The 27330-nt window shown below is 43.1% G+C and overlaps 1 protein-coding gene across 1 annotated transcript in view; it reads left to right on the plus strand.

The window, feature by feature from the left end:
- Nucleotides 1–26802, plus strand: part of LOC144766616 (vitellogenin-A2-like) — a 124967-nt gene extending 98165 nt beyond the window's left edge. The window contains exon 35 of the mRNA XM_078650405.1: nt 26497–26802. Within this exon, the coding sequence (XP_078506531.1) occupies nt 26497–26606 (110 nt within the window). The 3' untranslated portion in view covers nt 26607–26802. The remainder of the gene's footprint in view (nt 1–26496) is intronic.
- Nucleotides 26803–27330: the final 528 nt, after the last annotated feature.

Genomic DNA, 27330 nt, shown 5'->3' on the forward strand with positions numbered 1-27330 from the left:
CGGCAGGGCTGCCCGCTCTCTACCCTCCTATTCAATTTGTACATTGAACAGTTCGCCCAAGTCTTGCCGGCAGAGGAAAATATTCCTCCTTTCAAGTTTAAGGAGTGGGAGAGGCAGGTCGCACTTTACGCAGATGATATTCTCATCTTTACATCTGACCTGGTTCTATCATTTCCCGCTGTTATCAAGAGGGCGGAAGAGTTTGGACGCATTTCAGGGTACGAGATTAACGCCAGCAAAACAGATATAATGGCTTGGAATATCCCCAATTTACATCTGGGAGTGACCACGTCCATGCGATACCTTGGAATACGGGTTACCCAAGATGTTGGAAACATCGCACAAAATAATCTTGATCGAGTTTACAACGAGTGCAGAAAGCTATTAAAATCTTGGGCTCACCTTCCACTTACAATATTGGGTAGGGTAAGCTTGATAAAGATGACTATACTCCCCAAATTTACATTCATCTTTAATACCGTCCCCCTGGCCTTTGATGCGAAAATCCTGGATAAGTGCCAGCGAGAGATTAATTCCTTTATCTGGAATTACAAATCAACTAGACTGGCATGGAAGAAGTTAAGGAGGAGGAGGGAAAAGGGGGGGCTTGCACTACCTGACTTACAGCACTATGCATGGGCTTTTCAGTTGTCCCACTCCAGGATGCTTTTAAAAACACCATCTAGCTCATCGATAGGGCCAATGTTTAAAGCCATGCTGGTGGGAGCGGACTTGCAAATCGATGGTTACCTGTATACATTTGGGGGACCAGAAATTTTTAAAAAAAGTCAAGCTGAAAATTCTTCAGTCCCTGGCGAAAGCCTGGGTACAGATTAGAAAGAGTATGGGGCTGTCTTACTATTTAAATTTTGCACCAGTGTGGAATTCCCCATGTCTACCGTTATGTTTAAAGGATAGCTTGTCTATTCCATTGAAGGATGCTGGGATTATAAAATGGGGTGAGCTGCTGGTAGAAGGGTCCGTAAGGGCATGGGAAGAGCTATGGAAGCAGGGTGGCCCTGGTTTCTCTAGATTTAAGTTCATGCAGTTGGATAGCTGGGCCAAGGCCTTGTGTCGGAAAGGAACTGCACTGGGGAAAGCTAGCAATCTGGAACAGCAGCTAGTAGAGCGAGTAGGGGAAGGCAAAGAGGTAGCTTTGTGGTATTGGAGGCTGTTGGATGAGGTTGATGAGGAGCTTACTTTATCTGATGAGCTGTGGGGGGTAGAGCTAGGCCTTCAGTGCGAGGAGATCTTGGTAAAATCATTTACTCTCCTTTATAAAATCGTTAAACCGGCATGGTTGAGACGTAATCACCTATTCACGGTACACTGGGCTTACCTCTCGCCCTTGAGGCTCTCCAAATTCCTCCCAGGAAAGAAATGTAATAAATGCGATTTCTTCGAAGCATCAGATGTACATATGTTTAAGGACTGCCCTCACATCGGCCGGTTCTGGGAAGAAGTGAAGTCAACTCTGGACTCTATTTTAAATACATCACTGTCCATCACTCTGCCACTAATAATCTTTAGCTTGGATGCTGGCATCACAGGCCAGGCAAGGTCCTTTTTGTTCTATGCAATCCTCCTGGCTAGGAGACAAATTTGTAAAGTTTGGATAGAAAAAACGGCTCCATCACACAATAGCTGGTTGATGTCCTTATATAAAACATCTAAGGTGGACTTGACCAGATCTTGTAGCAAACATAACTTGGCTTTTTAGGACCTGTTGGTCCAGTGGAGATAGTGCTCCGGGGTTTGTTTTTTTGGTTTTTTTTTCCCCGGGTCCTATGATTATGCCTACAACACTCCATGGACCTTGGTTTCCTTGGCTCACTATCGGTCCTACAGGTTGGAAAATACCTCGATGGAGTAATTGCTAGCCCATTCCTTTCTCCCTCCCCCCTCTGGTTTTCTTCAGGATTCTTCTGCCACCAATGCTACTAAATCGTGCTCGTCGCGGGAGACAACTAAAACTCTAAGCTTCTCGGTGACGGACACGCACGGTGGTTGGCGATTCTTGAAAAGAGGGAAAGGCAAATGAGGACAAAAAAAAAGATACACACATCACCCTAATATAACCTTTGATGCACACACTCTAAAATACAAAATACAATTTTCAAAACAATGAACACACCAATACCAGTTACAACATACCCATTCACTATTTCCAAGATCTACACACACATCCACTCATTCACCGAAAAGTCCTATACAATCACTCAGACATGCACTCACTCATCATATGTACTCATACACCTATACATACATTTACACACCGCCACTGATCCATAGAGTTACTCACGTACATAGTCACACATGCAAAGAAAGTGTCAAACATCCATTTATTTGCGTATACAGTTATGCACACACCACTACACTTTTCTACAGAAACTAACACATACTTACTCTCTTAAACAATCACTTATAGAAACACATACTCGTTTATACAGGTACTCTTCCAATCTTTCACTCTCACATATAATAACTTACATACACCAATACTCACATATACTAGTTTAAAGCTTATGTAGTTACTCACAAAGACACTACTGAGACAGTCATTCACTCACCAACACACCCATACACACACTCATCTACCCATACAGTCCCGCACACATGCTGTCTTCAACACATACAAACAGTGACTCACTCATTCAGGCATCTATGCACAAAGTAATACCCCCCAGCAAACCACACAGACATTCAGACACTCATACTGATACTCAAAAAAACAACTAATAACCCATATAGACGCTCATGTAGCTACTCACCAACCCATGCTGCCAGTTATACACATAATGAGAGACTGATACAGATATTTACACATTTAAAGATGACTCATTAACCCATGTATTCATTAAGATGCACTTAATCAGTCAGTTATACAATCAGTTTCACACAAACAAATTCATCCATTTAGACACTTATATACCCACTTATTCTTCCATCGACCTCGACATATACATATATAAAACATATTTACATTTCACAAAAACACACATTCACTGGATGATGCCTTCAGTGGTGTCATGAGTGATGTCATTTGAGATGTCATCAGTGATGTCATGAGTGATGTCACTGACCATATCATGAGTGATGTAATATGTGATGTCATCAGCAGTGCATTGCGGGGGTGCGAGTTATAGTTAGATGAACTAACTATAACGGGGGAATTTCTATGATTGTGTACAAGTGAAACTAACTATGACGCCCGTGAAGCCTATGGCTTTTTCAGTGAATATATATATATATATATATATATATATATATATATATATATATATATATATATATTGCAGTCTTTTCATCCGTGAATCCAATCACACAGGAAAGATGAAGTGCGGACCCAAAGTTCTTCGTGACAGGTATTTTTTATTTTTAATCACCCTGCATCGCCGCCACGATGCGTTTCAGCCCCACCTGGGCCTTGATCACATGACACGTTGCGTATGTGTGAGAGAATATTTAAAGTGCTAGTGCAGATAACAATTACAATCAGCTGATCAGTGCAAAAATGACAGAGAAGAAAGACTTTCTCAAGTGCCGGGATGGTGCACAGACAAAACTCTAGTGGAGAGCACACTCGTAAAATTACTGCATCAATGCAAATCGAGAACACATTTGAATGTATTAATACACATATTATAATAGGGTAAAACATTAAGCATTTAAAATCCTTCAAAAACATTTTTAAAAAATTAAAGAAGCTAAAAATGCCGAATTAAATACCACAATACTATAAATAACACTGCTGTACCCTGAATGTCCATATTGAAGCAATGCTGAGTGCAAATCTGCTTAAATGTAAACATGAATGTTTAAAAAAAGGGATTTTGACCATCCTCCTGCATAATACAGCCCAAGAGGGCAAATTATACATTTCTAATCATGATATATAGCTGATGTGATGAAAAAAGACGAACAGGACCTATACAATCCTCGAGCCAGCCGGTTCAAGGAGTGAGCTAATATGTGTGAAATGCCCTAAGATTAAGAACACCAATAACCGCAGTGCAATGAATAAATATGTGCATCAAAAAAAGGATATAAGGAGAACTTAGCGCAATATATAAATACTTTGATCAGTTATGGAGGCAGCCTTGACAATATTGATGTTACTTTTTTTATAGCATACAATCTCGTTTAGTTGGAGGCGGGCTTCCTCCATGTACAGCATCCGTGGCCATAGGACAATATTCCCCCCCTTGTCAGATTGTCTCACAATTAGGTTATCATTGTCCTGCAACTTCTTCATAAGCTGTACATAGTACTGTTGTTGATGGCTGTATTTGTGCCCCGCAAAACTTGTAGATTTGTAAAGTTTTTTTAATTCAAGTACTGCCTGTTCATGGTTAAAAAACAGATTTGGGCTTGAATGGTGTTTTCACAATCCCACCTATCTCCATAGTTTCCAACCCCAAATCACTTGTGGTAGCTGTTTGCTCCTTTTGAAGTGTCACAAAATCATGAAACAGGTTCACATCGCCAGCTGTAAATAATGAAGGCTACATATGGTTTGTTGACCAGAATCCAGCAGTTTTTTATTCCGCAATTTGTGATACTTCTTCAACTTGAGTTTCCTGATGAACCTGAATACGTCCATCCAGGTTTCTGAATAGTGAAAGCTGCTTTCGGGGCTGTAAGAGAGTCCTAAAGCCAGGATCTGGGTTTCCGCTTTCGTCAGAGTGAAGTCAGTGAAATTTATTACAGTGTTTGAGGCCGCGTCTGGTTCTATTTTACTTTGCGATTCCATCTTCCCCTCGCAGCTTTTTTGTACGGCTGCTTTGCGTCGCTGGCAGCACATTCTTCTTTCGCTGCGCGTTTGGTTTGCTCTCCTGTTGTTTTTGGGGCGTTGTGTGCACAGGGTCTCAGTGTGTCTCTCCTGTCCTGGCACGAGCAGTCAACCTCCTGTGCCAGGGATAGTTTGGTAAACCCCACTCCTGAGGATCTTGCCCCTTCCCCCTCCGGTTCGCTCTCTGGTGCCGAACTTAAATCAGAGGTAGAGGTAGACACCACAACTGTTTTCCCAGTGTCCTGTATATTACTCCGTTGCCGAGCCACACTCACTTTCGCTTTAACAACATCATATTTGCGGGCGAAAGTGAACACATTTCCATATTAGTAGTCCAACTTGTCGCAATTAAATTTGTATGGTTTAGGCCTTTTGACGGTTTCTTCATCTTTTTGGAGCCTTATATGCATTTCATCCCTCATTTTTTCAATATTGTCAGTTACTTTCAGTTTGTCAATTTCAACATTAAGTTCTTCAACTTTGGCTTGTAATTTAATTCTATCACTTTCGGCATACTTTACCAGAATGCGAACCAACCTGCTGGAGGACTCTAGATTACAATCGGCCCACTGAGCCAGCATGTCGGGGTCTGGGTTTTCATAGCTTGGCGCCAGTGTGATTCTCAAGCCTCTGGGAATTCTGCCCACCTCCAAATAAAGTGATAGGGACTTCTGCTCCCACCACTTTGCTTGCTCCGAGCGCATAAGTTTCTCCAATTTTATAAAAAGGTCACGTGCATTTGTGTTACCTTGTGGTGCAATATACTGTTGCACCACCATAGCAGACCCCCCAGCCGGGGAATCGTTAAACAGTTCGTCTGCCGCTGCCTCGTGGCTACGCAACGCCTCTGCGGCCATGATGCAATCGTGTGGGTGTAAATGTTTATACAACGGTGTCAGACGCTGAAACAATGCTCGCGTCTGCACCGGGCACACTCCTCAACTGGACAATCAATGTTAACTCCTACCTTCGCTGGATATCAACCGGAAGTCGGCTTTGAATCACCGGTCGCCTCAATTCCAGTCCCTCAGGCAGAAGGAAATAACGAGCGTCCAGGGGCTTCCGTGTGGCACGCTCCTCACTGGAGCAAAGAGATTTCAGTTCCGTGAAACAAAACCCACTGCTTCCTTCCACAATGCCCAAAATAGAGGAGGGGTTACCGCCAGGGCTGCTGAAGCAGCTCAGCACCATAGATTTGCAGTGTTTTCATCCGTGAATCCACTCACACAGGAAAGATGAAGTGCGGACCCAAAGTTCTTCGTGCCAGGTATTTTTTATTTACAATCACCCTGCATCGCCGCCACGACGCGTTTCAGCCCCACTTGGGCCTTGATCACATGACGCGTTGCCTATGTGTGAGAAAATATTTAAAGCGCTAGTGCAGATAACAATTACAATCAGCTGATCAGTGCAAAAATGGCAGAGAAGAAAGACTTTCTCAAGTGCCGGGATGGTGCACAGACAAAACTCTAGTGGAGAGCACACTCGTAAAATGACTTCATTAATGCAAATCGAGGACATACTTGTATGTATTAATATACATATTATAATAGGGTAAAATATTAAGCATTTAAAATCCTTCAAAAACATTTAAAAAAATTTAAAGAAGCTAAAAATGCCGAATTAAATAGGCGGCGTGCCCCGCTGCCGAGGACGCACCACCCCAGAATGAGGGAGCCAAGGGGCCCGATGTATCCGAGCCCTGCCGTTGGAAACACAAATTAGGATTAAGAGCAGCGCCCGTCAGCGGAGGCCCTTTGTGGCCTTGAAATGGTTATTTACAGCTCATTTGTGCTCCCAGGACTGGCAAGGAATTTTCCTGGACTACAGTTCCCAGAATGCTGATATCTCAAATGAGCAGCCCATCTGGGGGCGTGGATTTAAGCATAAATTAAGTGAAACTGAACAGGAAACTGCTAAGAATTGTCCGTCTTCACATGCCTCTGAAGAAGAAGGTTATTCCTTTGAAACGCGTAAGGCGAAGACTCGAGGGAACAGCTGTTGATTGAATCTACTGGCGTGTGGCTGTTCATACCTGATTAAAAGCTTTGCCTCATGTTGGTGTTTGGAGTGCGGCTCATTGCTTAGGGCAAGTTTGGATGCTCTCATCGACGGAAATCTCTTTCAGATTTTTCCGTCGATGAGAGCATCGCAAATTATCCAAATTTGGGGAATGCAGGAAAAGTACTGCTACCTGTGGAACTATATCTTGGCAAAATAACCAGAGGCTTGGCGAGGGATTATTTACACACAGCGCAAAGAACTGCAAACAACATTGGCACGCCTGACAATTAAGGAAAAGTAATTGGTCCTTTTATTTTTGAAAGAAATAACTCGACATGAAAATGAAGGGTGACATTTGAAATATAATTAACATCGCAAATACATCACCCTACTTACATGGCAGCCACGATTGTGAGAATAACTTTTGCAGTCCCCTTTTGATTACCATCAATATGAACTTACCAATAAGTGAACAGCACTGTTTATTTAAACGTTATGCTGTGCGCTGTGTGTTAAGACTATCAACTTTGTGCATTGATAAAGGCTACAGGCTGAAACGCGTCTGCACTAATAAAGCTGATCTAAATCCATCCCAGGAGTGCCTACGTGTGCTGTAATTGCATATGCTGGAGCTTTGATGTTTACGTGAGTCCCCATTCTCACGAAGGAAAGGCACCCGCCTTAAGAGCTCGGAAAAGCTGCTGTTAATGGGATTTTGGAGCCGTTATATATATATATATATATATATATATATACATATATATATATATATATATATATATATACATGGCACATAGATGTCGAGTTCTGAATGAAAAATCCCATTTTTTAAACATTCATGTTTACATTTCAGCAGATTTGCATTCAGCGTGCTCTCCACATCTATGTGCCATGTACATATATATATATATATATTCACTGAAAAAACCATAGGTTATAGACCATATATAGTTAGGAATTAGCATTTACAAAACCTTGAAAATTCACTGAAAAAACCATAGGTTATAGACCATATATAGTTAGGAATTAGCATTTACAAAACCTTGAAAATTCACTGAAAAAACCATAGGTTATAGACCATATATAGTTAGGAATTAGCATTTAAAAAACCTTATTTTACTCACACAAAACCATTGAAATTCCATATATAGTTAGTTGCACTAACTATATATCGCGCACCCGCAATCCACTGCTGATGATGTCACATATTACATCATTCATGACATGGTCAGTGACATCACTGATGACATCACTGATGACATCATCCAGTGACTGTGTGTTTCTGTAAAGTTTAAATATGTTTTACATATTGAAGAATGAGTAGATGTAGAAGTGTCTGGATGAAGGATTTAGTAGGTGCGTGACTGACTGTATGAGTGAGTGATTAAATGTGTCTCACTGAGTGCATGGGTTAGTGACTAAACTGTCTTAATTTGTGCATCATTATGTCTGTTGTTCTGTAAACTGCTGCATGTGTTGATCAGTAGCTATATGAGTAACTATATGGGTTATTGATTGATTGCCCAAGTATTTGTATGGGAGACTGAGTGTGTGTGTGGCTGGCTGGGAGGTGTGTGACTCTGTGCAGATCAATGTGTACTTGTATCAATGATTGTATAAGAGAGTAATTATGTGTTAGTATATGTTTCAAAATGTAAGGTGCTCTATGTTTAACTGTATAGATTAGAAAATGGAAGTGTGATTGATTCTTTACAGGACTGACTAGGTGTGTGAGTAACTCCATGGATGAGTGACAGAGTGTGAGAGTCTGTATAGGTGTATGAGTGCATATGATAGTGTTGTAAAGATGAGTGATTGTATGTATGAATGATTGTATGGGTAAATGAGTGAATGTGTGTGTAAACATAGGAATCACTGAGTGCGTATGTAGTAACTAGTATTGGTGTGTCAATGGTTTCAAAAATTATACTCTGTATTTAACACTGGGTGTAACAGAGGTTATATTAAAGTGTGAGGAGATGCATTGTATTGTCACATGAATGATATCATCAGTGATGTGGTCATTGATGTCAAATGAGATGTCATCAGTGATGTCATCAGTGATGTCATTTGAGATGTCATCAGTGATGTCATCAGTGATGTCACTGACCATGTCATGAATGATGTAATATGTGACATCATCAGCAGTGGATTGCGGGTGCGCGATATATAGTTAGTGCAACTAACTATATATGGAATTTCAATGGTTTTGTGTGAGTAAAATAAGGTTTTTTAAATGCTAATTCCTAACTATATATGGTCTATAACCTATGGTTTTTTCAGTGAATTTTCAAGGTTTTGTAAATGCTAATTCCTAACTATATATGGTCTATAACCTATGGTTTTTTCAGTGAATTTTCAAGGTTTTGTAAATGCTAATTCCTAACTATATATGGTCTATAACCTATGGTTTTTTCAGTGAATTTCAATGGTTTTTTAATAGCAAATATCATAAGCTGTCGAATGTCAAGTACGTGGTAAGTAAAAACATTTTCGTGTTTATGCACACTGATCTGCTTTGAATGCTGCCCCCACCCCTCATTTCTATTAGGAGTACTCTCTCTTTGCAGATAGTGAAGGGTAGTTAACGCAGCCCTTTGCCCCCTTTGTAATCCGTCGTGCCTGCTTCTCTCTCCATTTGATTGATTGTTCTCTTTGGTTCATTCTCTATTTACAAACAAGCACAGAGTCGCAATACTCTGTTTAGTCTTTGCAGATAGCGAAAAATCGTGTAAAAAAACAAAAGGAATCGAGCAAAATCAGTAGGCCACTAATGGGATCTCTTTTTGACCTCGCTAAAATAGAAACATTAGGAACAACCTGTTGAAAATAGCAATGCGTATGTATATAAGCGGCGTTCATTTGTGTTCACAGTACCCCTTGTTGATTGTTTCAATCGAGCATTGAATTGTTCGAAGTTAATTCTCTTAAGGATCTTCTCTACCTGCAAACGAGGAAGAATAGGAATATTCTCTCTCCCTTTGCAGATAGTGAAGGGTAGGTAACGCAAGCCTTTAACACGTCGTACCTATTTCATTCCTCATTGATTGATTGATTGTCCGAACATTGACTGTTTGGGAATTAGTTCTTTTTGGAGGTATTCCCTGTTTGCAAATAAACGTAGGAAAATCTTTGCAAGTAGTGAAAGGGTACGTAATGCGGACCGTTCTCCCCCGTTGTAATCTGTCATGCCTATCTACTCCCCACTGATTGATGCACCTTTTTCACCCGGACCATTTACTAGAGATACGTCATCTGGCCCGACCAGAGAGCACCCCTAGTGAAAAGGACATATGCAATAATAACGAAGTGATCACTGTATCCTGTTAACAGAAACTTTACCATGAAACAACCTGGAAAGAAAAAAATAGGAAAACGAAAATCAGTAGGCCACTGATGAACATGAACTTTTATTAAACAACGAACAAAGAAACGATAACATAACGTAATGATAAAACCTATTAATGTCCTAGAAACAAGAAAACGTTAAAATATGCCAGTGGTGAGAGACCAGAAAAACAGTAAGAGAAACCAAATCACCCCTCGCTGTCCCACCGCCTGCCACGCCAAAAAAATCGATAGACTAGGGAAAATGCAAGTCAGTAGAACATCCACCCCCACTCTGGAAACTTCCAAGGTGGGGCAGGGTTCCGGCTACGCCCAGCCGGGAGCAGCCCATATAAGGCAGGTCCTGCTGCCACGCCTCGTCCAGGAGATCCTAACGTAGGGTGTAGCCGAAGGAGAGGCCGAGGCCAGCGGGACCCGGCCAGGGGATTGCCTTTACAACGCTGAACAGTTGCAGGGGGGGGGAATGTCTCCTCGACCCTCCCCTCTCTCTCCCAGTCCGGCCGCGGTGGCCCTTGAGAGTTGCAGGTAGTCCCGCCACATGCTCTTCCGGTCCGACCACCAACGGTCGGGGGGCCGAGGCCGACGGGATCCGGCTGCAGCCGATAAACCAAGAAACCCGTTCATGGGGCCAGAGCCAGGGGCGTCCGGCCGACATCCACCGGAAGCCCGGCCCGAAGACGGACGGGACACTTCTTTCTTTTATAATGGCTGCGACAACACTGGGGGGGGATGTCTTGCACATGCCTCCGACCCCCCCCTCGTCCTCATCGCCTGGTCCGGCCATAACAAATCTCAAGCGAGACGCCGTGGGGTGCACTGGGAGGGAGAGACGGTGCGAACAGGCCTCTCCCGCCTCCCCAGGTGGAGACTTCCCAGCTGCACCCTCAGCGCTCCAGGCGCCCGGAAAACGGTTCTTCCACTGTGGCCATGCTGCAACGTCTCGCCCGGCAGGGTGGAGCCCGTCCGCTCATGTGACCCCGCGATCGCCGGTAGCTGCCGAACTCTCAAAATGGCGGTCGACCTGGCAAGAGCGGGCCCAGCATAAAGAAATGGCCCGGTCACTGGTTGACTCCACCACCGTAGTCCTCCACGACCTTGAAGATTCTAGAGGAGCCGCGGGAGTCTCCGACCCCCGATGGGGAATGACTGCCATGATCGCCCGTGGAGTGACGAAACTGTATCCGCGGGACGTCGGCGCTCCCATGCTGGCGCCAGCCTCACTTTGAATTACTAGAATCCTGCAGACCTCACTTCCGGTGAAAGCACAGTGTGACCCGGTAGGAAAAATTATTGCACCCCCTCCCCTTTTTGACTGATAGTTCAAACCACCGATCCTTTCCTTTGCCCTTTTAACGGAACTTTGGACTGCCTCCCCCTCTTTTACATTTTCTAGAGAAAACAAAACATTAACCACTACATTAGCATAGCAGTGGACACCAGAACTGTTTTCAAATTGAAAACCAACAACATCTTCAACAGAATCCTTTTTGTTTCTGCTGTGACCCTGCTACAGCACAGGCATTGTCCCCAGCAGTAATTCTGCAATGCCGGTAAGAATAGCTGTGGTGCCTACTGGACTCACTCACCCCCGCGGCGCCCCACGCCGTTTTTTGCTGGGCGGCAACTTACTAGACATCACTTTCGTGCCATCTAGATTTCAGCGCGTTCTGCTGCCTTGGAACTATTCGCACAACAGACCGCTACTGACAAGAATATTTCATTATTGGTGCTGTCAATTTCAATAAATCTATTGGATAATTAAAAAGAAATTGCCACGGTCTCTTCGTTGTTTAAATGTTTTTACTGTTTTTGTTTTGTTGTATATATTTATATGTTATTAAAGTTTTATATTCCTACTACTTTGTTGGAGTGCTATATAGTTTTAATGTGACACATAATTGTAAAAACTTTGATGTACAAAGAGTCATTCCTGGAATCTTCCGCTTCAGGCTCGGTCCCCTCCCCAATCACAATACAGGATGGTTTTCAGATAGTAGGAACACGTGTGGTGTGACGGATCTCATCGGGTGTGGGCCTTGATCTACTATAACTCCTTTGAAGAGGGGTGATTCTTTACAGCTGGGGCCATAAACTACATCTGCAGGGCTAGCTGATAGCCTGGACAATCGGACACAGAGAAAGAGGAGTGTCAGAGGGTGCGGTAGTGAATAGGGCGAAAGGGAGGTGTCGGGCGGGCACAGAGTGTGATTCTCAGGGAAGAGCAGCGCAGATGGGGGGAGGTTTATTGCCCATGCATAAGACAGAGAGCGGTGGTGACCAGTGCCTAGGGAAGATGCTTGCGTGGGTGAGGAGCCATGCTACGAATCGACAGCGTGCAGAGAGTGGGTCTGGTCAAGACATCTAAAATGGCTGCCGTGCACGACAAAAGTGTGGCATTTCAAAAAAGGCAAGATGGCGCAGACAATGTTTTTCAACACTTCCTCATTTCCTTCGAATCGAACGTTAACAGACGTTGGGGCATATTACCAAAGTTAAGCGATATTTATCGCTAACGATGCTTACCAACCAATTTTTTACCACTAAGCATCGTCAGAAATTATCGAAGATAAACCTTACTATTATCAAGGTTCATCGCAAATGCGATAATAAACGGCCGCAATGCATGAATATCGCTAAAAACTCAGCGATATTCATGCATTACCGAGCTAATGCTCTTAGCCATGTTATCCACCTCCCATTGGATAACATGGCTAAGAACTGCTCAGGGCAGGTGTTACTTTTTGGAGATATTCGCGCTTAGCGCGAATATCTCCAAAAGTTGGTAATAGGAGATAGATATCTTGCATGTTGTAATGCAAGTTATTGTGGTATATGGAACTCATACCATAATCTCTCAGGAAAGCAGAAACTGATCCTTTTGGGACCGCCTAAAAAGGCCTAGGGGGTGAGGAGTACTCTACTTTGCCCCCTTTTCACGTTCCGAACTATTTTATTTTACTCTCTTCTGTAATTACACAAAATAGCAGCGATAAGATGCATCGGAGACACACAGTGAGAGAAAGGAGGCCGGAGATGAAGAAGACATGTCAAATACACATTGGAGATAATATAGTGGCAGAAGGGAAGTAAATATGAGTAAACTTACCATGTAACATAAAAATGTTGCACTCTATACTATAAGTCTCATTTTATACTACAATCACTTCGCTACAACCTCATAAATTAAAAATAAAAATGAATAATGTCTCAAACAATTTTTGATTTCTAAATATAAATTTATTCTTCAGAATTTTCTAAATTTGAAAGAACTAGTAACATGTCCTCATCAGCAATGTCCTCATTAAAAGTCTCCAATGATGATTCTTCTAACTCTATGGTCTCCAAACACTCGATAAATTCGCCATCAAGAGATTGATCAAAAAAATCATTCAAGTCATCTCCTCCTTGTGACAATATTTCATTATTGGTGCTGTCAATTTCAATCAATGTAGTGGAATCATTCAAGTCATCTCCTCGTGACAATATTTCATTATTGGTGCTCTCAATTTCAATCAATGTAGTGGAATCATTCAAGTCATCTCCTCCTTGTGACAATATTTCATTATTGGTGCTGTCCATTTCAATCAATCTAATGGAATCATACAAGCCATCTCCTCCTTGTGACAATATTTCATTATTGGTGCTCTCAATTTCAATCAATGTAGTGGAATCATTCAAGTCATCTCCTTGTGACAATATTTCATTCTTGGTGCTGTCCATTTCAATCAATCTAATGGAATCATACAAGTCATGTCCTCCTTGTGACAATATTTCATTATTGGTGCTCTCAATTTCAATCAATGTGTTGGACAATTCAAAAGAAATTGCCACGGTCTCTTCATTGTGAGCCATTTTATTTTGAAATTGCTTGCTGTAAATTGCAGAAAAAAATAATCACTTTCATTTATCGTTTTTAGTAATACATAATATAAAACTAACTTTATCAAGTATTTAGTATAACAGAAGGACTGCAAATAAATAACAGAAAACATTTTTCAAATTATCTTCAAGTGTACAACATAGTTCCCCTTACAAATTAACAACTCACCTTTTTAAAAGTAGCAGAAGTGTTAGTACTGTGTAAATCAAACACCAGAAATTCACCACCAAAAATTCCTCACAAATGTACCTCAGACAGTAGTATCACAAAATGGCTGTGGTTTCCTCTCATTTGACATATATACATAACCAATTAACTTTCATCACACACAAATACAAAACCAAAGTAACATTTTAATTGGTTCTAAATTTCAACACTTTCAAATGTGTTTTCCCCATGCAATTTTCCATAGGACATTTACATACGTCTACAGCCTGAATGGCTGAACGGAATTACACCAAACTTGGCAAAATGGTACATCAAACCTAAGAGGTCAGGAAGGATCTACTATGCCCCCTTATGGTCATTTCCCCCTTCGCTTTGGCCTCCTCTTGTCTCTCAATCCTACCGAGGGACAAGATGGCGGCCGCTACGGACTGTTTGGAATGTTGACAGACGCCGGAGAACCAATCCGCTTCGCAAAGCTCCGTAACGCGAAAAGTACGCGAAGCGGAGCGCTGTTACAGATATATATCTTTTTTTGAACGTTAATTTCTCAAAATCCACTGGAGCACATATATTGAGACCTAGCAAAGGCACATCGGGCTACCAGTCCCTAATATTTTGCCAAGTTTCGTGCAAATCCATTCAGCCGTTCGATTATTATTATTTTGTTTTTTTTTTTGCCCCGCGGGGCCCTTTTAAAACCTCCACATCAAACCTAGGGGGTCAGCGAGGATCTACTATGCCCCCTTATAGTTATTTCCCCCTTTGTTTTGACCTCCTCTTGTCTCTCGATCCTACCGAGAGACAAGATGGCGGCCGCTACGGACTTTTTGGAATGTTGACAGACGCCGGAGAACCAATCAGCTTCGCTTCACAAAGCTCCGTTGCGCGTAAAGTACGCGTCCTGGGACGCTGCCAGGTCCGCTGTTACAGATATATATCTTTTTTTAAATGTTAATTTCTCAAAATCCATTGGAGCACATATATTGAGACCTACAAAAGGCACATCGGGCTACCAGTCCCTACAATTTTGCCAAGTTTCGTGCAAATCCATTCAGCCGTTCGGGCTAAAAGTGAGGCCAACCGCCCTATGGAAAACTCAATGTTAAAAACGCGTTTTGGGACCCCCCTTTTTTCTCGGCCCCCCCTTGACGAACCCCCCCCAAATTTTCAAGGGCTGCTCAGAAACAAAATGTGCCATTTTCCTGAAAATTTCAGCCAATTCCGTCCACAAACGCCAAAGTTATTAGACATAGAATTTTCAAAAAACCCATAGAGAAAAAATCCTAACTATATATACCTACTGGCGACCGCCAGTAGGTAATATATATATATATATATATATATATATATATATATATATATATATATATATATATATATATATATATATATATATATATATATATATATATATATACATATATATATATATAATTACCTACTGGCGATAGCCAGTAGGTATATATAGTTAGGATTTTTTCTCTATGGGATTTTTGAAAATTCTATGTCTAATAACTTTGGCGTTTGTGGACGGAATTGGCTGAAATTTTCAGGAAAATGGAACATTTTGTTTCTGAGCAGCCCCTGAAAATTTGGGGGGGTTCGTCAAGGGGGGGCCGAGAAAAAAGGGGGGTCCCAAAACGTGTTTTTAACATTGAGTTTTCCATAGGGCGGTTGGCCTCACTTTTAGCCCGAACGGCTGAATGGATTTACACGAAACTTGGCAAAATTGTAGGGACTGGTAGCCCGATGTGCCTTTGCTAGGTCTCAATATATGTGCTCCAGTGGATTTTGAGAAATTAACGTTCAAAAAAAGATATATATCTGTAACAGCGGACCAGGCAGCGCTCCGGTTCGCGGACTTTACGCGTTACGGAGCTTTGTGAAGCGAAGCTGATTGGTTCTCCGGCGTCTGTAAACATTCCAAACAGTCCGTAGCGGCCGCCATCTTGTCTCTCGGTAGGATCGAGAGACAAGAGGAGGCCAAAGCGAAGGGGCAAATGACCATAAGGGGGCATAGTAGATCCTCCCTGACCCTCTAGGTTTGATGTGGAGGTTTTAAAAGGGCCCCGCGGGGCAAAAAAAAAAAATTAATAATAATCGAACGGCTGAATGGATTTGCACGAAACTTTGCAAAATTGTAGGGACTGGTAGCCCGATGTGCCTTTGCTAGGTCTCAATATATGTGCTCCAGTGGATTTTGAGAAATTAACGTTCAAAAAAAGATATATATCTGTAACAGCGCTCCGCTTCGCGTACTTTTCGCGTAACGGAGCTTTGCGAAGCTGATTGGTTCTCCGGCGTCTGTAAACATTCCAAACAGTCCGTAGCGGCCGCCATCTTGTCTCTCGGTAGGATCGAGAGACAAGAGGAGGCCAAAGCGAAGGGGCAAATGACCATAAGGGGGCATAGTAGATCCTCCCAGACCCCCTAGGTTTGATGTGGAGGTTTTAAAAGGGCCCCGCGGGGCAAAAAAAATAATAATAATAATAATCGAACGGCTGAATGGATTTGCACGAAACTTGGCAAAATTGTAGGGACTGGTAGCTCGATGTGCCTTTGCTAGGTCTCAATATATGTGCTTCAGTGGATTTTGAGAAATTAACGTTCAAAAAAAGATATATATCTGTAACAGCGCTCCGCTTCGCGGAGATAAAATTATCTCTGTATTACCTAGCTGTTGCTAACACCAGTTAGCGACCGCTAGTAGGAGATAGCGACCATCTTGGGCCCCACTTTGCATGTCAGTGATATTTATCACTAATGACATGCAAAGTGGGCATGCCAAGATGTTAGCGACTGGAAACAGTCGCTAACATCGCTATCTCCTATTACCAACTTTTGGAGATATTCGCGCTAAGCGCGAATATCTCCAAAAGCTACCACCTGCCCTGAGCAGTTCTTAGCCATGTTATCCAATGGGAGGTGGATAACATGGCTAAGAGCATTAGCTCGGTAATGCATGAATATCGCTGAGTTTTCAGCGATATTAATGCATTGCGGTCATTTTTTATCGCATTTGCGATAAACCTTGATAATAGCAAGGTTTATCTGCGATAATTTCTGACGATGCTTAGCGGTAAAAAATTCGTTGCTAAGCATCGTTAGGGATAAATATCGCTTAACTTTGGTAATATGCCCCAACGTCTGTTAACGTTCGATTCGAAGGAAATCAGGAAGTGTTGAAAAACATTGTCTGCGCCATCTTGCCTTTTTTCAAATGCCACACTTTTGTCGTGCACGGCAGTCATTTTAGATGCCTTGACCAGACCCACTCTCTGCACGCTGTCGATCCTTAGCATGGCTCCCCACCCTCGCAAGCATCTCCCCCAGGCACTGGTCACCCCCGTTCTCTGTCTTATGCATGGGTAATAAACCTCCCCCCATCTGCGCTGCTCTTCCCTGAGAATCACACCCTGTGCCCGCCCGACACCTCCCTTTCGCCCTATTCACTACCGCACCCTCTGACACTCCTTTTCCTCTGTGTCCGATTGTCCAGGCCGGTCCTAGGCTATCAGCTAGCCCTGCAGATGTAGTTTATGGCCCCAGCTGTAAAGAATCACCCCTCTTCAAAGGAGTTATAGTAGATCAAGGCCCACACTCGATGAGATCCGTCACAGCACACGCGTTCCTACTATCTGAAAACCATCCTGTATTGTGATTGGGGAGGGGACCGAGCCTGAAGCGGAAGATTCCAGGGATGACTCTTTGTACATCAAAGTTTTTACAATTATGTGTCACATTAAAAATATATAGCACTCCAACACAGTAGTAAGATTATAAACTTTAATAACTTATAAATATATACAACAAAACAAAAACAGTAAAAACATTTAAACATTTTTAGGGAAAAACAACGAAGTAGCGGTCGGCTGTGCGAATAGTCCCAACGCAGCACAACGTCCAGATTTCTGGACGGCACCCAGGTGATGTTGCCTGGGTGCCGCACTGATTTCGGCATCCGGCGTGAGGCGTCGCGGGGGGTGGGTCATCAGTAGCAAACTGTTGTGCGAATAGTTCCAAGGCAGCAGAACGATGGCACCAAGGTGATGTCCAGTAAGTTGCCGCACTGGTTTTGGTATCCTACAATGCTGCTCCGAATAACGGCGTGGGGCGCCCCGGGGGGGGGGAGGCGGCGTGAACGGGCCTCTCCAGGTGGAGTCTCGTCTGTTGTAGTGGGGCGCCCCTTTACCGTTTCAGTTGCCATTCCGTCCGCTTTTGGTCCACTGTGTCAAAAGCCGCAATTCAGCTGAGTTGCGCCCACTCTTGCGGTGCAGCGATAGGCGGCTGTCACAGGACTCTCAAAATGGCGGCAGGCTCTTTCCTTTTTGGGCCTGGTCCACTGAAATGGCCCTGGGACACCTTGGAAATCGGACGCTTGTCTGCTAGGTCTTGGACCCCATTCTCGAAAGCGTCCCCTCCGCCTTGAGGATTCAACAAAAGTTTTGGGGGCCCCCGACTCCTGCAGGCTTCTGGTGGGGAGCGGCTGCCATGATTGCTCGCGGAATGACCACGACGGAGCCACGAGATGGTGGTGCTTTCATGGTGACGCCAGCTTCAGTCTGAAACATCCAGAAACAAGGTGGGGCTTTCATCGTTTGGGAAAAAAAAAAGTTTTCATCCAATGAAAAGTGTTATTTTTAGGTCATATGATCAAGCCTTCCATCATTAGGAAACCAAAAGTAAAATGAACCAATGAAAAGTTTTATAAACAAGTCACATGACCTCTTATGCGGCATAGGGTATAAAATGCGGAGAAAATACGTTGGCACGTGAGGCGGCGTCAGTAGCGGACCGATGTGCGAATAGGCCGAAGGCAACACAACGCGCCAAGATCCGGATGGCACCGAGGTGGTGTCCAGCAAGTTGCAGCACTGGTGTGGCCATCCTACAATGCTGAAAGTCGGCGTGGGGCGCCCCGTTGGCCTGTGAGTTCGCGTCAGTAGTGGACCGATGTGCGAATAGGCCGAAGGCAGCACAACGCGCCAAGATCCGGATGGCACCGAGGTGGTGTCTAGTAAGTTGCCGCACTGGTGTGGCCATCCTACAATGTTGAAAGTCAGCGTGGGGCGCCCCGTTGGCCTGTGAGATGGCATCAGTAGCGGACCGATGTGCGAATGGGGCCAAAGGCAGCGCAATAATATTTTCTGAATAGAAGACACCACAAGGCGCTGAGATGCCAAGATCCGGATGGCACCGAGGTGGTGTCTAGCAAGTTGTGGCACTGGTGTGGCCATCCTACAATGGTAAAAGTCGGCGTGGGGCGCCCTGTTGGCCTGTGAGATGGTGTCAGTAGCGGACCGATGTGCGAATGGGGCCAAAGGCAGCGCAACAATATTTTCTGACTAGAAGACACCACAAGGCGCTGAGATGCCAAGATCCGGATGGCACCGTGGTGATGTCTAGCAAGTTGCTGTACTGGTGTGGCCATCCTACAATGCTGAAACTCGGCGTGGGGCGCCCCATTAGCCTGTGAGATGGCGTCAGTAGCGGACCGATGTGCGAATGGGGCCAAAGGCAGCGCAACAATATTTTCTGAATAGAAGACACCACAAGGCGCTGAGATGCCAAGATCCGGATGGCACCGAGGTGGTGTCTAGTAAGGTGCACTGGTGAGGCCATCCTACAATGCTGAAAGTCGGCGTGGGGCGCCCCGTTGGCCTGTGAGTTCGCGTCAGTAGCGGACCGATGTGCGAATAGGCCGAAGGCAGCACAACGCGCCAAGATCCGGATGGCACCGAGGTGGTGTCTAGTAAGTTGCCGCACTGGTGTGGCCATCCTACAATGTTGAAAGTCGGCGTGGGGCGCCCCGTTGGCCTGTGAGATGGCGTCAGTAGCGGACCGATGTGCGAATGGGGCCAAAGGCAGCGCAATAATATTTTCTGAATAGAAGACACCACAAGGCGCTGAGATGCCAAGATCCGGATGGCACCGAGGTGGTGTCTAGTAAGGTGCACTGGTGTGGCCATCCTACAATGCTGAAAGTCGGCGTGGGGCGCCCCGTTGGCCTGTGAGATGGCGTCAGTAGCGGACCGATGTGCGAATGGGGCCAAAGGCAGCGCAACAATATTTTTGGAATAGAAGACACCACAAGGCGCTGAGATTCGGTTAGCACCTAGGTGGTGTCTAGCAAGCTATGCAGCTGAGTTGCGTGCGCACTTGCGGCAAATAGGTCGAAGGCAGCACAACAATGTTTTCTGAATAGAAGACACCACAAGGCGCTGAGATTCGGTTACCACCGAGGTGGTGTCTAGCAAGTTGCTGCACTGGTGTGGCCATCCTACAATACTGCTCCGAATAACGGCGTGGGGTGCCCGAAGGGGGGGGGGAGGCGGCGTGAACGGGCCTTCCTAGGTGGAGGCTCGTCTGCTGTAGTGGGGCGCCCCTTTACCGTTTCAGTTGCCATTCAGCTGAGTTTCGGCCGCTCTTGATGCTACAGCGACAGGCGGCTGCAACAGGACTCTCAAAATGGCGGCCTGTTCTTTGGATTTGGGCCTGGTCCACTAAAATGGCCCTGGGACACCTTAGAACTCGGACGCTCGATTTTTTTTTCCTTTCCTCTACATGCAAAAAAAGGTAAATGCCCGGTACGTTATACACTTCATCTGCCACGATGTACTCTCCAGAGGAACCGAAAAAAAATATAGTTATGGTAACTATACCATGCATCGTCATATGGAGAGGTGGCACCAATTAATTATAGTGCTGCATAAAAGAGAGATTTGGAGGAGAACCCCCGACCTGCCAGTACATTCATCAAAGAAGTGGCACTGACAGCATCAGAGGCAAGGGAAACGGTCCCAAATATTTAGAAGAACGTTGGAAAGATTAAAATGACATGTTTAGATTGTGGCAAATTAATTTCATGTGGACAGATGAGTGTTACTCTATAAATACAGCATATGAACATCATCATAGTCGATGGTTGGTAGAGACATTTTGACTATATCCTGGACCTGTCCGTCCTCGCCCAAAATGGCGCCGGAATAAATGGGACTCGTAACTCCTAGTTGTGTACTGGTTGCAGAACCTTGAAATCACGAGATACGTATGCAGTTTTGAAGCACATGGCGGGCAGGGACGAGAATTGATTGAGTATTTCGACATCCCTATTGATATTAAGTTCTGATGTGTTATTGATTACTGTACTATTGAAAGTTCGAATTAACGTCACCCATGGTACTTGCCCGCAAATGTATATCTAGATAATTTTATTGTAACTGGCCCTGTCGTATTTTAATTATAAAATGTACGTCCACCGATTCCGCAACTGTTAGACACCTTAGTTCTTGCAACCTAATGGCCCGCCCGTTACGTTCCTCTACAGTGTAAATGTCTACTCATCATATACGATTACAGTTTGCTCCGTGGCCGGCCCACGTGGTTATAGGCTCGTATTTGTATAATGAAATTTTCACAATAAAGGTTTTTAAAAGAAAACATGGTAGTAGTATATACATTGGTAAAGTTTTTAATAATAGTCACTGTTTTAGAATCATTAAAAGGCAAGTGAAATAAAGCAGACCAATTACATGAAGGGTAAAAGGTATAATACACAGGAACGCAGTAAAGATAAATGGTCAAGGGCTGTTGTGTTTTCTACTCCTGCAACATAAAGTGATCGATAAGAATCTCATATTCAGGCGTATCGGCGACTAAGACAGCAGGTCGACCCTCTTTTGCTCAACGGCTCCGTCATGGGACGAAGAAACGCCCTTTTTCTCGAAAAAAGAATATATTTTACTTGCAGGACAGTTGTAAATTTTTCGGGAAAGTACATTAGCCTGGAACATTATAACATATATTTAAGAAAAAATAATGTTCGGAAGTAATAAAAAGCGTAATTTTTAGGTCATATGACCAAGCCTTTCATCATTAGAATAAGAAAAGTAAAATGAACCAATGAAAAGTTTTATTAACAAGTCACATGACCTGTTATGCTTACGTTACGCGCTGTGCGTCGCGCCCCGGATGACTTCCGGATGCGCTAACGCGGCGCGTCATATGACGCATTACGCGACAACGCAGGTCCAGAATATAGTCAAAATGTCTCCACCAACCAGCGGTCGGAACACAACCCCTTTCAGCAGGCTAAATAGTTCTGTTAAATGACAACAGAAGGGACAGGCAACAAGAACCATCAGTCAAAGAGGGGAGGGCTAGTTCTTCTCTACCGGGTTACATTGGGGCGCTACCGGAACTGATCGAATTGGTAGTCTACAGTGTTTCTGGATGTTTCAGACTGAAGCTGGGGTTAGCATGAGTGCACCACCATTTCGTAGCTCCGTCGTGGCCATTCCGCGAGCAATCATGGCAGCCGCTCTTTATCGTTATTTTGGGCGGGGTGGGTGGCGGAGCCGAGCTGTATTGCAGCCATCATGGTGTGGAGTTCAGTTCATCTCACTAGTTTCGTATTTGTCATGAGGGGTTGTTCCTAATGTTTCTATTTTAGCGAGGTCAAAAAGAGATCCCATTAGTGGCCTACTGATTTTGCTCGATTCCTTTTGTTTTTTTACACGATTTTTCGTTATCTGCAAAGACTAAACAGAGTATTGCGACTCTGTGTTTGTTTGTAAATAGAGAATGAACCAAAGAGAACCAATTCTAAAACAGTAAATGCTTGGATAACAATCAATCAAATGGAGAGAGAAGCAGGCACGACGTATTACAACGGGGGCAAAGGCCTGCGTTAACTACCTTTCACTATCTGCAAAGAGAGAGTACTCCTAATAGAAATGAGGGGGGGGGGGCAGCATTCAAAGCAGATCAGTGTGCATAAACACGAAAATGTTTTTACTTACCACGTACTTGACATTCGACAGCTTATGATATTTGCTATTAAAAAACCATTGAAATTCACTGAAAAAACCATAGGTTATAGACCATATATAGTTAGAAATTAGCATTTACAAAACCTTGAAAATTCACTGAAAAAACCATAGGTTATAGACCATATATAGTTAGGAATTAGCATTTACAAAACCTTGAAAATTCACTGAAAAAACCATAGGTTATAGACCATATATCGTTAGGAATTAGCATTTAAAAAACCTTATTTTACCCACACAAAACCATTGGAATTCCATACATAGTTAGTTGCACTAACTATATATCGCGCACCCGCAATCCACTGCTGATGATGTCACATATTACATCATTCATGACATGGTCAGTGACATCACTGATGACATCACTGATGACATCTCAAATGACATCACTGATGACATCACTGATGACATCTCATTTGACATCAATGACCACATCACTGATGATATCATTCATGTGACAATACAATGCATCTCCTCACACTTTAATATAACCTCTGGTACACCCAGTGTTAAATACAGAGTATAATTTTTGAAACCATTGACACACCAATACTAGTTACTACATACGCACTCAGTGATTCCTATGTTTACACACACATTCACTCATTTACCCATACAATCATTCATACATACAATCACTCATCTTTACAACACTATCATATGCACTCATACACCTATACAGACTCTCACACTCTGTCACTCATCCATGGAGTTAGTCACACACCTAGTCAGTCCTGTAAAGAATCAATCACACTTCCATTTTCTAATCTATACAGTTAAACATAGAGCACCTTACATTTTGAAACATATACTAACACATAATTACTCTCTTATACAATCATTGATACAAGTACACATTGATCTGCACAGAGTCACACACCTCCCAGCCAGCCACACACACACTCAGTCTCCCATACAAATACTTGGGCAATCAATCAATAACCCATATAGTTACTCATATAGCTACTGATCAACACATGCAGCAGTTTACAGAACAACAGACATAATGATGCACAAATTAAGACAGTTTAGTCACTAACCCATGCACTCAGTGAGACACATTTAATCACTCACTCATACAGTCAGTCACGCACCTACTAAATCCTTCATCCAGACACTTCTACATCTACTCATTCTTCAATATGTAAAACATATTTAAACTTTACAGAAACACACAGTCACTGGATGATGTCATCAGTGATGTCATTTGAGATGTCATCAGTGATGTCATCAGTGATGTCACTGACCATGTCATGAATGATGTAATATGTGACATCATCAGCAGTGGATTGCGGGTGCGCGATATATAGTTAGTGAAACTAACTATATATGGAATTTCAATGGTTTTGTGTGGGTAAAATAAGGTTTTTTAAATGCTAATTCCTAACGATATATGGTCTATAACCTATGGTTTTTTCAGTGAATTTTCAAGGTTTTGTAAATGCTAATTCCTAACTATATATGGTCTATAACCTATGGTTTTTTCAGTGAATTTTCAAGGTTTTGTAAATGCTAATTCCTAACTATATATGGTCTATAACCTATGGTTTTTTCAGTGAATATATATATATGCACATGGCACATAGATGTCCAGTTATGAATTTAAAATCTGTACTTAAACCCATATGCACTTCCTTTCTCAATATTCAGATCATTAATATTTTGACCAACTTTTTTTTTTTGTAACTGTTTTTGTGGTCGACATTTTGGTATGCAAGTTTTGCAAATGTACTCTCCGTGAGACAGCTCTGTGTTTTGAATTTAGGCTTTGCTGCTGAGTTTAAGTAGTTATTTACTCCACTGACTCACTGCAGTTTTATAAACTTCTGGTCCCTTTATCTCACTTTTGCAGGTTAAGATTTATTACTTTATCCCCGTTATCTTCCATAGCCACTGGTTTTATATCTTTTGCTTCCTCTTCTTTCTCTCTTGCCAAGGCTCAAATCCTAATTAATGAAACATAAAGCCGGTCAAAAAAATTAGTGCCTGTGCCCACCACCTACAATTACTGACACAAGTTAAGCACTGCGCGGAGATAGTCCAGGCAGAGTTCTTCTATTTAAAAACTTTAGCATCTATTTTTCTATTCAACATCGCATCCAAGTGTTTCTGTCTTTGCTTGAATTAATTGGACAATACTAACAGTGTGCACCAAGGCTAAGAACACCCGATTTCTAGCCTCCAAAGATTGGAGAATGAAGGAGCTCAAAGTCTGAGCAAATCAAGATAGGCCATTTCTCATCCAGCCCTGGCGAGGCTTCACTAGCTGCCAGTGATAAACATTATACTCTTTAAGGGCCAATTTATAAACCAATGGTGAATTTATAGGAAGTTAGGAAGATTCGATGTTACATCGCAGATAAAGTAAGATTTAGTGCGCCAAAAGGAACCTTGAGAGCATGGAATATTGTAGTGGTAATTATGCCAACATAAAAAGAATCTAGATGTTGGAGGTGCACCTTTTTGGATCTCCGCAAAAGCATGCTATGATCTATCCTGCGGTGTAAGAATAGAAGATAGCCACCTCAAGATCATAAAACACAAAAAATCATGGGGTATATTACCAACAAATAGCGGTATTTATCGCTAAGTAGGCTTAGCGGCAATATTTTTATCGCCGCGCATCACTGTTTTTTATCGCTGAGATAACCTGTTATTAGTAAGGTTTATCTCAAAAGCGATAAAAATCCAGGCGATAGCAGCGAAATGCGTGAATATCGCTGAGAATACAGCGATATTCACGCATTAGCATCAAAATACTCTTAGCCATGTTATCGACCTCCCATTGGATAACATGGCTAAGAACTGGTCTGGGCAGGTGTTTGGCGCAAATTTTTCCATCGCTACGCCTGCCTTGCTAATAGGGGATATCGTCGTTATAGACTGCTTTCAGTCTCAAACGGGTTGGGTACGCCCACTTTGCATGTCATTAGCAATAAATATCGCTGACATGCAAAGCGGGCCCCAAACCGCTCGCTATCGCCTACAAGCTGTCGCTAACTGCTGTTAGCAACAGCTTGTGAATAGGGCGATAGAATTATTGCCGCTTAGCGGCCGGAAACGGTCGCTAACGAGGCGATATTTGCCTATCGCCCTCCTTGGTAATATGCCCCCATGTTGTTTCGTGGCTAGGTATAGGCTTCCTGCTGTTGAGAGAAATGTTATATCTATTTGATGAGCTGGCTTGAGTGCCAGTGAGCCCCATGTATCTAAACGGTGTGCCTTAAAAACATTGCATAACATAACAAAGGTGAAATACATGGACAATACCAGAGAGGGCACCAGATCCTGTACTTTTTGGTAACTGTTACAGTAGGTTCTAAGCCACCCCATGAATTTACCATTCATGAACATGAAATATTCACAATATTGAGAATGTTGTTAGAGGCTGTGTACTCCGATAACTGAAGAACTCATGCTATTTAATTCATGTGAATCCATTTACCCTGCTTATAACAGCTGTTTCTTTATTGCAGACTCTACCCTGGACCTGGCTGAGGGGCAGATTAAGATGAATAAGTCTGAAGATTTAGTTGATACAGTCGATGCCCATACATCTTGCTCCTGTGCAGCCCAGCAGTGTTGAGTGCAGCACAACTTCACATATGAAAACATTAGTGATTGACCTACATTATTAAGGGGCATGCTAAATTAGATGTCTACTACCAACTACTCTAACTGCAGTGTTCAATTTTTCAAATGTAGTTTGTTATAAACCATAAAAATATCACTGCACACTTTTGTAAATGCATAAACTGCTAATAAAACTTTGCATTCAAAGAGTTTTCGTTGATCTTAAAATATTTTGTAAAGTGGTAAAACTTAGCCACAGGCAACACTGATTATTACACTCCCTCAACTGAGTCTCCCTTCATCCCTACACTCAGTGTTGTGCTGGGCATGGATGGCATTGACCTACTCCTTCATCCTAGCCACATCCGTGGAACGGAGGTCCCAGCGCCGTGGAGTCTCAACCAGAACAACCACATCTCCTTCCTACTGGGGAGTGACTGTACCAGCGCCTTGTGGAACTAGACCACTGGTGATCCTGCATGGGTCTCCATGCAGGGTGAGGCTATAGGCAGGTTAAAGAGGCTGGGAACATTAAATTGTTGTTATGTTTGGCCCACAAATGCACATCAAGGTATCCTATTGATTGAGCGGTAATTTCTTCTGGTAATTTCTCAATGCAAAACCCTCATGCTACCTGTAATTTACCGCTGAAAAGGTGTTGGGCCCTTCACACAATGTATTAACTTCAGGAGATTTTAAATAATCATGAACAGTCAAAAATGCAATTATTATTCAAG

Source organism: Lissotriton helveticus, chromosome 1_1 (assembly GCF_964261635.1).
Source record: "Lissotriton helveticus chromosome 1_1, aLisHel1.1, whole genome shotgun sequence".
Taxonomy (NCBI): Eukaryota; Metazoa; Chordata; class Amphibia; order Caudata; family Salamandridae; genus Lissotriton; species Lissotriton helveticus.